Source organism: Chrysemys picta, chromosome 11, assembly GCF_011386835.1.
Source record: "Chrysemys picta bellii isolate R12L10 chromosome 11, ASM1138683v2, whole genome shotgun sequence".
In the NCBI taxonomy this organism is placed as follows: Eukaryota; Metazoa; Chordata; order Testudines; family Emydidae; genus Chrysemys; species Chrysemys picta.
This window is the reverse complement of record NC_088801.1, coordinates 14,096,129-14,112,141: the sequence shown is the minus strand read 5'-3', so window position 1 is coordinate 14,112,141 and position 16,013 is coordinate 14,096,129. Positions and strand designations below refer to the sequence as shown.

The 16,013-nt window shown below is 45.0% G+C and overlaps 1 protein-coding gene and 1 long non-coding RNA gene across 8 annotated transcripts in view; one reads left to right on the top strand and one right to left on the bottom strand.

Annotated features, from left to right (window-relative positions):
* Positions 1–471, bottom strand: part of LOC135974312 (uncharacterized) — a 33,750-nt gene extending 33,279 nt beyond the window's left edge. Inside the window, exon 1 of the long non-coding RNA XR_010591539.1 lies at positions 337–471. This is a non-coding gene — a long non-coding RNA (uncharacterized LOC135974312). The remainder of the gene's footprint in view (positions 1–336) is intronic.
* MARCO (macrophage receptor with collagenous structure) overlaps positions 1–6,913 on the top strand; it is a 34,761-nt gene extending 27,848 nt beyond the window's left edge. For all 7 annotated transcript variants that reach the window (XM_065561590.1, XM_065561589.1, XM_065561588.1 and 4 more), the window contains 3 exons: positions 2,119–2,154; positions 3,237–3,419; positions 5,843–6,913. In XM_065561590.1, coding sequence (XP_065417662.1) covers positions 2,119–2,154; positions 3,237–3,419; positions 5,843–5,973 — 350 coding nt within the window. In that variant the 3' untranslated portion in view covers positions 5,974–6,913. The remainder of the gene's footprint in view (positions 1–2,118; positions 2,155–3,236; positions 3,420–5,842) is intronic.
* The last annotated feature ends 9,100 nt before the right edge of the window (positions 6,914–16,013 follow it).

The window sequence follows — 16,013 nt, the reverse complement described above, 5'->3', positions numbered from 1 at the left end:
GGGTTGGGGGGGGGGGCAGTCAGGGGACAGGCAGCAGTTGGATAGGCATGGGAGTCCCGGGGGTTTGTTGGGGACAGGTAGGGGATGCGGTCCTAGGGGGGGAAGTCTCAGGAGGGGGCGGTTGGGGACAAGGAGAAGAGAGACTTAGATAGGGGGTAGGATCCTGGGGGGCAGTTAGGGGCAGGGGTCCCGGGAGGGGATGATCAGGGGACAGGGAGCAGGGGGCGTTGGATGGGTTGGGGTTTCTGTGGGGGGAGTGGATAGGGGCAAGGTGGGGCTACCCTCCCTCCCCGCGGAGTGTCCTATTTTTTGAATGTTAAAATATGGTATCCCTACCTTCCCAGTGCAGCTCTCCATTCACTGCAGCATGAGGTCTCAGCTACCTCACTCCCTCCCCCTCTTTCCTGTTGGTAGTGGCCAAGGGAATGCTGGGAAGTGTAGTTCTTTCCCTGCTCGAGGGCTGGCTCTATAGGCAAGGAGCTCCCAGGGCCCCTTGTTGGTTCTCAGCTCCCATGCTGGATCCCTGCCACCCCTGCAAATGGGCTGCCCCAAGCACGTGTTTGCTTTGCTGGTGCCTAGAGCCGCCCCTGAACACAGAACATCAACATGAGCAGATAGCCCTATAGTGAGACATCACTCCACTTCACTGTGACACTAACCAGTCCCTGCCCACTACCACTCAGACGGTGGCTGCATCTTTGCTGATGAACTAGATATAAAGTGGCCTCATCCAGCCAGCTTTACACATGCAAAACTCCCACTGAGCTCAAATTGATTTGGCCCCAATCAGAACAGTGAGACTGGATCGTACGTTAAGAATTGATTTCTGAATTCAGTCCTGGCACGTATTTGAAATCTGCTTTAGGCCACACCCGACTCAGATGCCAATATGCAGCCAGGTAGTTTTGGATTTCTTCTGCATCTAACTCTGGTTAATGATGCAGAAAACACACCTACTAGATTACAAAATAGGTTGTGTATGTCCATTTATATATTTATCCTTTTTTAAAAGGAAGAGTTGTATATTTAGTGCTTTTAGCAAAAGAAAAAGGATGGGAAGATTTTTTTTTTTTAAGTCCACTTGGGATTCCTTTGTGCATTCCAACTAAACTACCCTTTAAGAGGGCCCAAGTGGCATTGTGGTGTCAAAAGACCCAGCTCCTATTCCTGACTCTGCCACTAACTTCTTGTTTGACTTTGGATAAAAGTCACTTAGACCCAGATCTTCAAAGGTATTTAGATGTCTAATTCCCACCTTTCAATGGGAGTTAGGTGCCTAAACACCTTTGAGGATCTGGACCTTTCCCTCTCTTTGCCTCAGTTTCCCCATCTATAAAAGGAAGGTGGTAATCCTTTATTCGTGTAGGTTTTTTTTTTTTTAAATTAAGTCATTGAGGTCCTTAAAGCATTTTGCAATCTTTGGATGGAAGGCACTATAGAAGTGCAAATAATTATGAACGTTTATTGTTATTGTTGGGGTTTTTTAAATTGTAATATAGTAGTGGCTGGAGATGTGAACTGAGATTGCGGCCCCATTGTGCGAGGCTCTGTGCAAACACATAGTGAGAGACAGCGCCTGACAGCAAGGAGCTGGTCAAATGAATTGCTGTAGGCCATTTGACCATAAAATAGAGAAAGGGACTTTTATATTTTGAAAAGCACATAAGCAGCTGGAGGTTGTTTGTAAATGTATTTTTAAAAAACAACATTTTTAAAATGTCTTCTCTGGAGCTGTTTTTTTTAACATTTAAAATACGTATTATATGCATGGCAGCACCAGTAAAATACTGTCCACTTAATATAGCTGGATTCTGCACACTGATGTATATACACCATCACAGGACCTTTTCACCAGTGTTATGCATTGCGAATACTCTGCAGTTCATAATACTCCTGCTGCTTTTAACATGCTGCTATCATGAGTTCCAAAGCTGTCCCAGGGGCTTAACTGCATCAGGGCTTTAATTCCAGGAGTACATTTCAAATTCTAAATGTGCGAGGGGGCTGGAGTTTTGTTTGAACATTTGCATGCATCAACACAAGTATAAGACATAATGGTAATCATTATACTTTACCTTGAAAGTGTGTCTAATGATTGCTTTTTTTAATTTGGAACAGGACTTCCAGGGAACAAAGGTGACAGGGGTGAACCAGGTACTAGACCTTTATCTCATCTTCATAGCTTGCCATGTAACACCAGTACAATATAGAACCCAGTGTATACCCAGGACACATGCTTAACTTTGACCATTTGCATAGTCCCAATGATGTCAACAGAACCTCCCACGTGCATAAAGTGAAGCAAGTGTTTAAGAGCTTGCAGGATCAGGGCTGTCAGTGACGCTTCTGAAGTAACTGCACCTCTGAGCCCTTCCGGGTCTGCTCAAGGAGGCCTTTCACCATCACCAATCTCTGGGCAGGGACCTGCATCAGTTTTCCTGCTGAGCAGGGTTGTTCGGTTGCAACCCACCTCCCTGCAGTGTCCTTGCTTATCCCAGCAGGTCTGACTAGTGTCCAGCTTCTGTGCTTTGTTTTCTCTCCAAGGGCTATGAACGGCATGTGCCAGTGGTTACGGGTAACCAACAGCTCTCTCAGAGCCGTACAGAAACAACGTATAAAACAATAAAAGGTCTAAATGCATAATTAAGCTTACCAGTGGTCCCCTGTGACATCCCGGCATGTTCCAGTCCTTCCATGGGGTTTGATACGCCGCCCCCTTTTTGGACAAATGGTCAAGCCCATTTGTTGCCTCAGAATAAAAGCCTGTCTCTTTATACCCCAGTCTCCTGGGTCTCTTGAACACAATCTGAACCAGTATATGCAAACCACCACAGAGAGTGGTACTTCTCTGGAACTGTTTACTGGTCCCAGGGACTGCAGTAATCACACCCCACTGTTTTTAGTTCCTGGATGAGCTGCAGTAACCCTCCCCATTGGAGTAGAATACAATCCCAAGCCCACAATAATGCATATAACCTGTACGAATAACAGGCCTAACATTGATTCAGTAGTCTCAAGCTATGCCTGTGTTCATCATATCTACCACAGGGTCCTGAACTGATCTCATTTTTGCTACAACAGCAACCTGTTTCCATGTAGCCATGTTCATTTAGGTGTGACCATTCATTTGTGTTGTGGGGTTTAACACTATTCTTCTGTCATTTTTTCTTATGCAAACATCTTATTTTCCTTGTGTATAATTGCTGCAATTATTTCATAACCACATAATCCATCAGCGGAACGCTACTCCAACCCCAACATAAGGCTCGTTGGAACAGCTAAGGAGGGCCGTGTCGAAATTATGTACAAAGGAAAGTGGGGAACAATATGTGATGATAAATGGGACAAAAAAGATGGAACCGTGGTCTGCAAAATGCTGGGATATAGTCATGCACTTCGCACCATAAAAGTATCTCCAGGTAAGTTAATAACTAATCACCCAAATCACCAATTACATTCCCGATCCCAAATTGTGATCTGTGATTTTATATAGTGTGGCTGGTGTTCAATGCAAGATTCAACCTTTACAGGAACAGTATTCATGGCCTCCTGGCACCCAAGCCACTTACAGCCAGGTATTCAGATAGCTGGAATTTTTTCAGTCCAGGGTGCCACACTTGTTTGGTGCCGCTCTTGTTGCACGGGATTTTTGCTCTTCACAGTAGGAAGTCCTAAAATTGTTTCCAAGTGCAGGATCACAGTCTAAGGTTGTACAAAGTATATGGTTTCTTGATGGTGAATACTGAGATACTTGCATTTACAGGTGAGCTGCATGGGCTTTCCAGACATGCCGCCTCAGAGGATAACTCTAGAATTTCCATTTGTCCCTTTTATCCCCTGCTATTTCTATTTCCCGATTGTCAAAATACCCACCCACCCCACTGGCCTCCGAAAGAGAAATTATGATGGTCCAGACCAGAGGCAACCCATCCCTGCCGATGGCGGGGGGCGGAGTCAGGGCAGCCGGCTTCAGCAGTGTTACTGAGCATGCACAGTCCGTATGAGCATGCTCAGTATAAGCCAAGCAGCAAATCTGGGGATGACCCTGCCCCATGTGTCCCCACTGGTCCAGACCCTGCCACTCTTACCGAGACAAAACTCCTACTGAAGCAAATGGGTGTTCTGCTAAAGCAGAGAGGGCAGTATCATAACCTATAGAATAATTACCCAGCAATCAAGAACTTACAGAACAGTTGAATGGAAGTGTTCTGGGACAACTGGGCACAAGCCATTCAGATACACGGATAGTCAACAGAAGCAAAGTTTTTTAGAGAATTCTCTAAAAAAAAATAGGATTGCTGGGATTAGTGCACATATCCCTGATTGGAGACGATCACTGGGGTGAATCATTATAATTAAAATGAAAACCCTTCTATCCTCCACCCACCCTCAAGTTTTACCCACAACCTGAACTCACTCAACTTTTCCAAAGTTCACAAAAGTTCACTTAATATTGTTTCCTCTCAGATCTCTCATTTCCATGTGCCCCTGCACTTCCTACTTCTAGCCAAAGCTGGAAGCAGAAGTGCCACAATAGTACTAGAAAGTCTGTTCTTGCAAAATTTCCAGCTCAGTTTTGCAGACCCAAAGAGTAGAGATTGTTTGGATGAAACCACCTAACCTAAATCTCTGCACTGTCTTAGCTATGCCCTATATTAGTGGCAAGTGTAATTCTCTGCAGCAGGGTACCCAAAGGCCTCTTAAGTAAGTGTTATCCCTTCCATTTGGAAGGGACTATGGGCAATATGTGCAGCAAAGTGCATGAGATTCAAGCTGAGAGACAACCTCCAACATGTCAGGTGACAACTTTGATTGCAATCCGGCCAGCTCCTTCCCCTCCTTTGTTTTGTTTTGTTTCAGGAATTCATTATGTATTCCCTAGGGGGAGGGGGACTTGTGCTGTTTTTCACTGGTAACAAAAGACAGGATTGTGACCTGCTCTTACCAGGACACACACGGTGGTAAAGGTGCACCAGGGGAGGCTTCTTCCTCACTCCTTGCTGTGAGCCAGAATGGATGTAACCTGTACAAAGAGTCCTTTCCTGCCATCTGAGTTAGCTGCACTGCAGGTCACTGACCGGGGTGGCTCCAGGCACCAGTGCAGCAAGCGCGTGCCTGGGGCAGCAAGCCGCGGGAGGCGGCCTGCTGGTCGCTGTGAGGGCGGCAGGCTGGCGACTTTCGGCGGCATGCCTGCGGGAGGTCCGCCGGTCCCGTGGCTTCGGCAGCAATTTGGCTGCGGGTACACCGAAGCCACGGGACCGGCGGACCTTCCGCAGGCATGCCACCGAATCGGCATGACCAGCGGACCTCCCGCAGGCGCGCTGCCAAAAGCCGCCTGACTGCCGTGCTTGGGGCAGGAAAACACATAGAGCCACCCCTGGTCACTGAGCACTGGGAAGAGCAGCCTTTGCAGGCCCACTGTTCCCATTCGCCTGCAGATGGGTGGAGGGAGGGCCGGGAATAGGTTAAGTTTTGACTCCAGCCCCCAGTGCACCAGCCCACAATGCCAAGCTGGTGTGAGGGGAAGTCAGCTACACCCATTAAAAGGCTGCAATAAGTTACTTTCTCTTGGGAGCCATGGCAAAGCAGGGAGGAGAAATGTGACTCAGTCACAGTTCCTTCCCAGGCCGCCTTGTGGGGTGACACAGGTACCCGCTCCTGACATAGAGCTGTGCCTTAAGGCTCAGTCTAGCCCTAAGGGAAGTGTGAAACCTAAAGAATATCTTCTTTGTGATTCACATTACAGATTTCTTTGGGTGACTGTATATTTGTTTCCCATGCCGTACAGTGACTTATTTTACTTTTATTTTTTTTTATTTTTAACCACACACCCCCAAAAAAGGTTCTAATCCAATTTGGCTTGATGACGTGGAGTGCAGTGGAACAGAAGCCTCCATTTTTGACTGTGAAAAAAGCGACTGGGGGGAGCATAACTGCAGCCACATGGAAGATGCTGGTGTGGAATGTGCCTAAGACGGTGTAGAAATGGGCACGGATACACTGCTGTCTGGCACAAGATGTCTTAATTCCATAAGTTCCAATAGCCTGTGCTGCTGTTGTCCATGACTGGGACTTGCTTCTTTGTTTCTGTGTTTGTAAAACTGTTGGTTTCTTTACCTATTTTAAAAATATGCATTAATGAGGCAAGTCATTTTTCCTTAAATCTTTAATAACCAGTAAGGCCAAAAGTAAACCAGGAAATCCAGTTGCTACAAAACAATGAAATACCCAAGTCATTCAAACACGCGTAAATCTTTGGGTAACCTGGCCGGTCTGGTATCCAGCAATCATGTATTCTACACAGAGTGGAAGGATAGTGGAAGTTAAAGCATAAACGTAAGAGACTATGCCCTGCACTCTTCCTAGCTCTTCCCTGGACCTCCTTCATGACCATGGCCAAATCACTAAGGCCCAGATCCTTAAAGTGAGGAGTTAGGCACATGAAAATCTTTGAGGATCTGGGCCTTAACCTCTCTGTTTCTCGGTTTCACAGTCTCCCAATCTATTAAATGGAGGTAATGATACTGACCTCTCAGGAGTATTCTGAAGACTGATTCATATTCAAAAGTCCTTTTAGATCCTCAGACATAAGGCTCTATGGAAGTATAGAAATATATACCAATATAAAGCAGGAGCATGCATTAGCCACAGTAATATTCTGACAGGAAGTCAGCTTGCAGAGTTAACTGTCCTATATGTAGATACATAATGGCTTCCATCCTTTACTGTCTGTTATACAGAACCATGTCTGATGCATTGATTTTTATTTGTACTGAGCACTTCTTTCTTCTTAAGGATCCACAACACACCCCTGCACCATACATTTACATATTGTAATGTGGTGGATGAACAGTAGCCCATACAGAGCTGTGTACAATATATCTTGCTTACAGGAATGTTACTTTAAAATAAAAAATAAGTTTACCAAAACCCCTTTTCCTATGCTTTGATATTATTGTGCAACCCTGTCTATATTTTTTTCCTTAGTGGACTGTGGAATTTTCTTCTCTGCAATAATACAGCGTCACATACAAAGTGAAATGTGTCTGGGCCCTGCCACAAAGTTTAAGGACTGGTCCACACTACATGGTTAGGCAGTTTACATGGACCCAGTTATGTCAGTGTCTACACTACAGCATTCCTCTCACCAGTGGAAGTGCCCTACTACACCGACATCATAAATCCCCCTCCACAAGAGGCATAAGGCTTATATCAGTGTAGTTAGGGTGATGTGGAGTTGTGAAATTGACAAGAAATCTGACAAGAAATATGCCCCTGGAGAGCTGGGTGGCTGGACCCTGCTCCCGGCTGTGAGCCGGGCAAGAAGCCCAGGTGGCCTCCCCTCCCAGCTCCCGATGGGGAATGAGTTGGGGAGAAGCCCTCCAGGAGCCTGTGGTGTAGCCGGACTCCCAGCAGGGAGTTGCCAGCAGAGCTTAAGAGACCAGGCTTTCAGCTCCCCACACTGCCCCTCTTAGGTCAGTAGAAGCGCTCCTAGTGAGGACGCGCACCATTGACCCAAGGAGAGTAGTGTGGACATGCACCACCTCAGTAATTACTGCAGTGGCTGCAAGTCGACCTAATATAGGTTGACTTACGTTTCTAGTGTAGGCATCCCCTGAGAGAGATCACATCACAGAGGAGGAGCGGTTTCTGAGGCAAGGGGGAGTTGGTCCCCTGAACTCATGTAATAAGATTCTCTGGACCCTGATTCTTGAGTAGGCTCAAGCATCACCGGTAGGTGATCAGAATACACAACTCATTTCAAACTCAGAGTAGATAACTGGAGAGAGGGATGAGCCTTATGAAGAGAAGGAAATCTGCTAATGTTTTCCAGTCTCTACTCAGGTTCCTTTCTCTTTAGTGTTGACTGATAGATCCAGTTTCCTTTCTCGGATCAGATTTAGTGGGAGGCAAGGCACATGCATCATCAAAAACAGGAGGCTGAAACCTCATCAGCAACAAGCATTTTTAAAACTTGCGCTAGAAGCAGTGGACCATCCAAATGTGGCGCATCCCCCATAAATTAAGGGAGTTGGCCTGTCTCAACAGTGTGGTGAATAATGCTCCTTATTAAAGTATTAAAGACTAAAGTAGCTCCTCATAGGACTTCCGTTGGCAATCAGTGAATCTGTATTGTGTGATATTAATTCATCCATCATTTTGTAATAGCAAGCCACATGGATCAAGCCTCCCTCACTCTCTGCAATGAAGGGACTTACAAACAGTATCGGTGGTTTGCTGCCTTGGCCGATACCTCCTTGTCCTTGCGCTTTCTGATTTTGTTAATGGGACATGGGAGAGGGAGGTTCATCAAAATGATCAGGCCAGATCCTTAGACCCTCACTCCATTTTTACTCCGGTCAATTCCCACTGAAGGCACAGGCTCAGTGCACCTCCTGAAGGAATGGCTCTTATAGGGCCCTGGCTGGAGTTTAAAGTTCCTTCTCCAAAGGCTGAATTCTCATTCAGGAGATTCCACAGAGCAAGGCCAGAAGGCAGCATTGTGATTGTCTAGTCTGACCTTCTGTAGAACACGGGCCATAGGGATTTCCTGTATTAAGGTCGGTATCTGGGCTTTGGGACTCCGCTCATCACCATTGTATCTGAGAGGTGTACACGTTTGTAAATCTCTTCAGTTTCTGCCCTTAGCAGGGCACACAGCTTTCCATGTATGCCCAGACCTCAGTACACGTTTACATGTGTCGTACCTGCTTTGTGTTGGGTACGTGGGGTAGCAGTCAAACGCTGTGCCAAAAAATAGGGTTAAAACTTTATCTTCAAGGCATACGCTGATGGTCTTCAAAGAAGGTCACACAATTAGTAGTTCTGACTGTTTATATAGCACCAATATTGTTCTAGTGGATGCTTCAGAGAAAACTATGGATACAAGGTCTCTGCCCCTGAAAGCTCAGCAGAGATGGGGTGAGAGGCGTAACAAAACCAAAATGATAAAATGATGAACCCTGCCTTTGTCAAAATGCAGCAGATATTTATTGACGGGCATATGTGATTGAATGATGGTATCCAGCATGAGCTTAACAAACAAAGGCAAGCTGGCAAAAACTCCCCTGCCCCAGAAGAGAGGGTGATTTCTAATCAAACATTTAGTTCTTGCTTTTCCCACGTGCTCATCTAATTTTTCTTTCTGCTCCTGCAGTTAGTTCTTGTTTTCGCCCCATCAGAACTCAATCTTTAAAAGTTAAGGAAATGTTCAGATCTGGACTTCCCAGTTCATAAAATGTGTTATGCAGATTTCAACCCAAGTTCCCGTCTTTATGCACAATGCCCCTCTCCTCAGCCTTTTGAAAAGCTGACACTGATCGGTTTCATATCCCACTTAAAGTTTTGCTGGGAAGCCTTTTTGCCTCTAAATTCCAGGTGGCAAATAAACTTTTAAAGGGGAAAAGGTCACCCTGCCACTTGGTTGGGTATATGGCAGGTTGCGTTACTCATTGTGACTAACATTTGTTGAAGCTCTAGTTCTTTTTTCTACTCTCAGATTGTTCATGAACCAATCCTTATTTCTATGAATGTCTTACTTAATTGCCTAGTCGTTTATGGGAACAAATTTCAGCCTATGGGTATCAACCTCTATTATTGGCTGTGGTTCTTGATCTGCGTCACAATGCATTATTTCTTCTCCCCAGTTGAATGTTTAAACAAGAAAATAACAAGTGACTAATAACAGCAGACAGTGAATAGTTCACTTTGGTCTGAATATCTAGATTAATCATCCCCAGGCTAAAATATGCAAAACATTCAGGATTTTCAAACTTTTTCACAGCTATACAACAGCCTTCCAAATACTCACAAACACTGTCTCTGACCCCATAAGTTAACTGTAAACTGAATTCTTGACTTCCATTGCCCAAAACATTTGCAAATCCATTATCATATTAGTCACCCAGCTCTAGTTGAGTAAGAACCCCATATTCAAATGTGGGGATCCTCTCAGGATGTCCAACCACCACATTTGGATGAATTAAGTGGCCATCTCTATGTCTCCGTGAGAAGTTCAGCCTCCCAGTGCAGAATATGGACCTCCTACTAAGTCTCCCACATTTGAAAACTAGGCTCACTGTGTTGAAATTCAATCACAGTTACTTATAATGTCCTTGTGTCAAGGTGGTCTGTTGCTTCAAGAAGAATTAGGCAAAGGTGTGGCAAATTGGCAAATAAGTAGTACCCGAGAGAAGGAAACTGATAAATACAGGAACTTCAAAGGAGAGAACTAGATGGTCATTTCTGACCTTAAAGTGTATAAGACGCTAACTATTTGAAAAGGGGAAGCAACAGCCAGTGCTGGCCAGGACACAGATCAACCTTGGAAATAACATCAGTTGTAACTTTGTTTTGGAACTTCATTAACCTAACACTTCTTAAAGTGGGAGTCCACCCTGGCATGGGCCCAGTGCAGCCAAAGAAAGCTCTTTTTGATCCCAAGTTAACTTTTTGCAATTGTTTCTATTTTACTCACAAGAGAACATTACAATTATGCTATGGCTACGTTAGAGAGCTCTCCCGTCAACTTAATTAATCCACCCCAAATGAGCAGCGGTGGCTTTCCACACCAGCGCTTACTTCGGTGTAATTCACGTCGCTCGGGGGGGAAGGGGGGTTCATTCATACCCCTGAGCGACATCAGTTATCCAACCTAAGCTGTAGTGGAGACAGAGCCAAAATGTAACTGTGGGAGAGCCCCGTGCGCATTAACATCATGGTCACGTGGCTGATATGCACCCGACATGCCCCACACTGCCTTTTTCTTACCAGAGCTGCCATTTGGTTAATATGACACAGCTGATTACACATGAACTTTGTTTAAGCCCTTGTCTGCACTGGAAAGTTTTGCTGCTTTAAGTAGGCTGTTAAAGTTACAGCAGCCCTACCACCCTAGCGTGGACTCAGGTATACCGGTATAAAAGTGCTTATACTAGTATTGCTCATTCTGCTTTGGGAAGTGAAATATCCCATACCGATATAAAGCACCTTTCTACTACTACAACGGCATCCCCATTAGGGCTTTTAGTGGTATAACTATGTTGGGGGAAGGGGAAATCATATCTCTTACTAACATAGTTATACTGGTAAAGCTTGAGTGTAGACCAGTCCTAAATCCCTGCATTTGGTGACCTGATTTTTCCATTCACACCTGACCTCTAAACTGGTGAATGTCTCCTGGAAGGGGAAAAAACAAACTACTCCTCTTAGCCCAAGGGTGGGCAAACGTTTTGGCCTGAGGGCCACATCTGGGTGGGGAAATTGCATGCAGGGCCATGAATGTAGGGCTGGGGCAGGAGGTTGAGGTGTGGGAGGGAGTGTGGGAGGGGGTGCGGTGTGCAGGAAGTTGCTCGGGGCAAGGGGTTGCGGTGCAGGAGGGGTGCGGGGTGTACAAGGGGGCTCAGGGCAGCGGGTTGGAGTGCAGGAGGGGGTGTGGAGTGCGGGAGGGGTGTGGCAGGGGGTTGGGGTGCGGGAGGGAGTGTGGGGTGTGGGGATGCAGATCCCACGGGCCAGATCCAAAGCCCTGATGGGCCAGATCCGACCCGCGGGCCGTAGTTTGCCCACCCCTGTGTTAAAAGTAAGCACTTTTTACCCTGACTTTCAGTTTCCATTGACCAGAAATGAACCTTTATCTTCCCCAGGCTTATGCAACACCTTAGAATGCCCAGGGACTGTTCTGTTTTTCCCCTAAAGTGAATTTTGTGTTGGTTTCCAGTTAAAAGCACCTAAAGCAGAAGTCCTCTAATTATTTCTTGAAGCATATATATTATTGGCAGCAGGAGTGCAGGGTAAAACTTTCTAAAGTACCCATTGGGACTTGGGTGTTCCTGAAAATCTAACCCTCAAGGATTACAACCTAGTTGTGTGCTTAAATACTCTTGCTATGAATCTACAGCTGGTTGGATTGTTTGTTAGGAATAATAGCCATTGTGAATTTAGCCCCTTTTCTTGGTTAGCAAAACTTTCTTACACTGAGCTTGGATTTTTTAAAATGTATTAATTATTCATAAATATTCACTGGATATTCTGAACAAGTGTTGGGAGGCCAGGTCCATTGAAGGTGTAAATCAGTGTAACTCTACCTACTGTGTTTGTTGGTTTCAGGCTATCATTTTTTGTGACCTCTTTGCTTTGGCTGGTCACTATTTATCATTCCCGGTGTGTGGTTAGTCACCCAAGTCACATGGCACTATTTCTGCTCCCTAATTGGATGGACTGAAATATTTTAAACAAGAGAAAAATGAGCAGTGACTAATGCACTTTCTGGTATGTTGTCATGAAAGTAACCATTGTGCTAAAACTCAGTCCATTCAGTCCTTGTCTCCCCCCCACCCCCGGAGACTGTCCACAAGCTCGATCTGGCAGCCAGTGCCCGTTTATAATTCAACCCACTCACTGTTCTTGTGTTGTATTGTGCTTTGTCAAGCATTGATTTCAGTAACAGTCCGTTTGCACTCCCATAGCTCCTGCTTGTAGAGCCCTCAGAATGTGAGATTCCCTGATATATTAGCCTCATCTGATGGGCTAACACCATATGTCCTGTTCCCTGCTAGCTGTTCTGAATGGATTAAAATGAGCATACATGCAGTGTAATACTTTACAGACACATACAGGCCCTGTCCCCTGCCCCACAGGTCTTACAATCAAAATCAGGCAAATAGATGATACACAAAGAAACGAGGCAGCTAAGGACAGCATGGGCAGGGCAAGTGAGATTTTTTACACTATATGTTTATTCTTTTGTTAGACTGATCTGGGGCTTTTGTTGCTCAGTTGTTTTTAATCCCATTTCCTCCAAGGTGTGTGTCATTTCAGCTCACATATAGGAATTATAAACACTAACCAAGGGGCATTTCTGTCTGTTAAAATAAAGTGGCATGTATTGTCTGAATGCTTTCTATTTGTGCACGCAACTTGAGATGAACTGGGTCAAAAAAAATAAATAAATAATGACCAAGACATTCTGCAGTGCCAGGCAGGGGGCAGGCCAATTCTAAGCCGCAAAGTACATGAAAACTGAAAGGACCACGCTGAATGAGTCACCGTCGTCATCGGATTTTGTAAGTACTACTTAACCGTGCGACCGGGGAAGTGAACTGTCCTTTGTAACCCTTCCTAACATAAAGGCACGGACCCTGCTTTCAAGCTCTCAGGATCAGACTTACACTATTTGAGTCGTCATCCGACATACTATGAAGTTTATGTTCGAAGTGAAACCAGAGAGAAATCTTTAGGGGCAATGATAAGAAGAAAAAAAAACCCTTCACCCTCACTGGTAATATGTGCTTAGCTGAGCAGCATTTCTAGTCTGAAGGGTTACTTGTGTTATTCAGATCCACTAAAATAATCTCCCTGATGGCTGGATTCACAAATCCTAATCCTGAACCCCTGTACATCTGTCTCAGGTTCTCAGCGTGCTTGAATTGTGAGGAATTAAATCCAGTTAAGCCTGCTGTGAATTTGGCCTCTTGCACATGCAGCCCTGGAGGAGAGTGCTTTATCATTCTATTTCACCAGGAACGGCCTCCCAAAGAAGACTGCTCACTTGGGATATTTAAAACTAGACTGAAAAATAAATAAAAGACTAGTAATCCTACAACAAGGAAGCCACCTGCAGTGGCGGGGAGTTGGGCTAGATGATCTCCAAGGTCTATTCTAGTACTAGTCAGTGGGTAAGAGCCTCGGCTAATGTAAATCAATAAATGCTGATTTTAGCCTGGTGAGGATCTGACCCTATGAAACTGCACCATGGGCTGTTTTATCAAACTCGTGCTGAGACACTGGGCTAAACTCACTAGGTCCAACTCTCATTAATATAACACAATTAATTCCAGTTAAGCCTGCTGTGAATTTGGCCTCTTGCACTGCAAACCAGCGTTCACATGTTCCTGTTGTGAGGATGAAAATCTTAACGGCAGTTAATTGTTCAGTGATCGCTTTCATGCCTGGGAAACGGGAGTATGACTTTCAAATGATCTGTGTGTCTTCGGGGATATTTCCAGCGCTCGTTGAAAGGTTTAGCTTTCTCTCCCACTGCCACACCAGTGATGTGAAGAGCTTGCAGATGTGCTGTCTGCATCCTGGTGAACAGCTGCCGAGTGTAACTTTTGAAGTGGGTGTGGCCCTTTAGCAAACTGGAAATTGCTGACTCCATCATCCAGAATAAACGAGTTGAACGGCTGAAGTCATTTGGTTTTCTGGCTTGCTGTGTAGTACTAGGATCATGTAAGATCACTTCATGATGTAGGCACATGAGCAGTACCAGTGATGGTCCAGTGGTTCGGGCACTATCCTGGGACTTAAGGGTGTGGCTACACTGCAGCTGGGAGGTGTGATTCCCAGCATGAGTCGACAGACTGTTCCTAGCTCAGCTCAAGCTAGCAGAGGGTGATCAGACAGCAAGTGTGAAAAATCGGGACGGGGGTGGGGGGTAATAGCCTATATAAGGAAAAGACCCAAAATCAGGACTGTCCCTATAAAATCGGGACATCTGGTCACCCTAAGCTGGCAGGCTAAAAATAGCAGCATGGACATTGTTGCACCGATGGCAGTTTGGGCTACCTGCCAGAGTCCAAGCCTGCCTGGCCCTCTGGGCCCGAGCTCAGGTGGCTAGCCAGAGCAGCTGCCAGTGTCCACACTGCTATTTATAGCACACTAGCTCAAGCGTGAGTCCATCTACCCATGCTGGGAATCATGCCTCCCAGCTGCAGTGTGGACATACCCTCAGAGACCTGGGTTCAACTCCTGCCTTCTCCTCTACAGAATGCCTGTGTGATCATAGGCAAGTCATTTAATCTCTCTCTGCCTCAGTTCCCCACCTTTGAAATGGGGATGATAGCACTTCCCTCTGTCACAGGGATGCTGTGCGGATACATACATTCAAGATTGTGAGGTGCTTGGACATGGGTATCATGTATAGTATAAAAAAACATGAAAGGAGACTGAGAGTCTCCATCTGAACTAGGAGTGGGTGAACTGGTGCAGATAAAACAGCTCACAGCCTTTGACTAGTCTTAGAACCAAATCTTCTGTGTTTCTCCATTTCTAATTTCCTGCCAGGACCAGACATTAACATGTACAAATACCACGAGAGAAACTATTCTCATCTATTTCCTGCAAGGACTGGAAGTGCCAGAAATATAGCACAATAGAAAGTTCTTTCAGTGATTTCTAGCCCAGTTTTGTAAAAGCAGGAAGTTTGGCTAAATTCTAAACCTTTGGATTCAGAGCACAAAGATCTGGAGGCAGATGCTTGGCTGATGGAAAGCCGCATAGCTTCTGCTATTTAAGTACAAACAAGGCAATTAATGTGTTTTAGCTTTCTAAAAGGTGGTTTAAATTGCTGGATTATTGATTTAATTCCAAAGTGCAAGAATTTGTTTTCTCTGATTCAGAACCAGGTTCAGAAAATTAATAATGAAGAATAAATCAATCAATAATTGTTTCTGAAATAAAACAAAACTTTGTTTTGTTTTAAATAAATGCTCTCACATTTACTGTCTGGGATGGCCAATTTGTTGAATATATAATAGCATTTATGACACCAGCAGTCTGGGAGTTGCAGGATCAGCCCACTATATCTTCTTCCAAAAACAAAAATCTTATAGTAGACACCTACTGAACCTTGCAGAATCAGCTATGGACTATCATAGACTCCATTCAACGGTGATGTTTACAAAGGTGATGTTGACTCTTGTCGATTTACAAGGCTAGCAGAAAAAATATTTAAAAAATAAAAACCAATTGGCAGGTTTAAAAGACTTTCTTTAAACATCTTTTCCTATACCAGTATTCAAGGCACCTTGTTTTAAAGATTTGATTTTTTGAATGGCATTTGGATTATGGCATTTGAAACAAATTGGTGTTTACAGCCACACACAACTAACCGAAAGGCTGTGTGACATGTACCAGACCAGTGATTTAGATTTAAAAACCAATCCTTCCCGCCATTAGGGGGAGCTCAAGGGCCACCACCCATTCTGAATAAAGATGTACTGTGCGTCAGCTCTAGC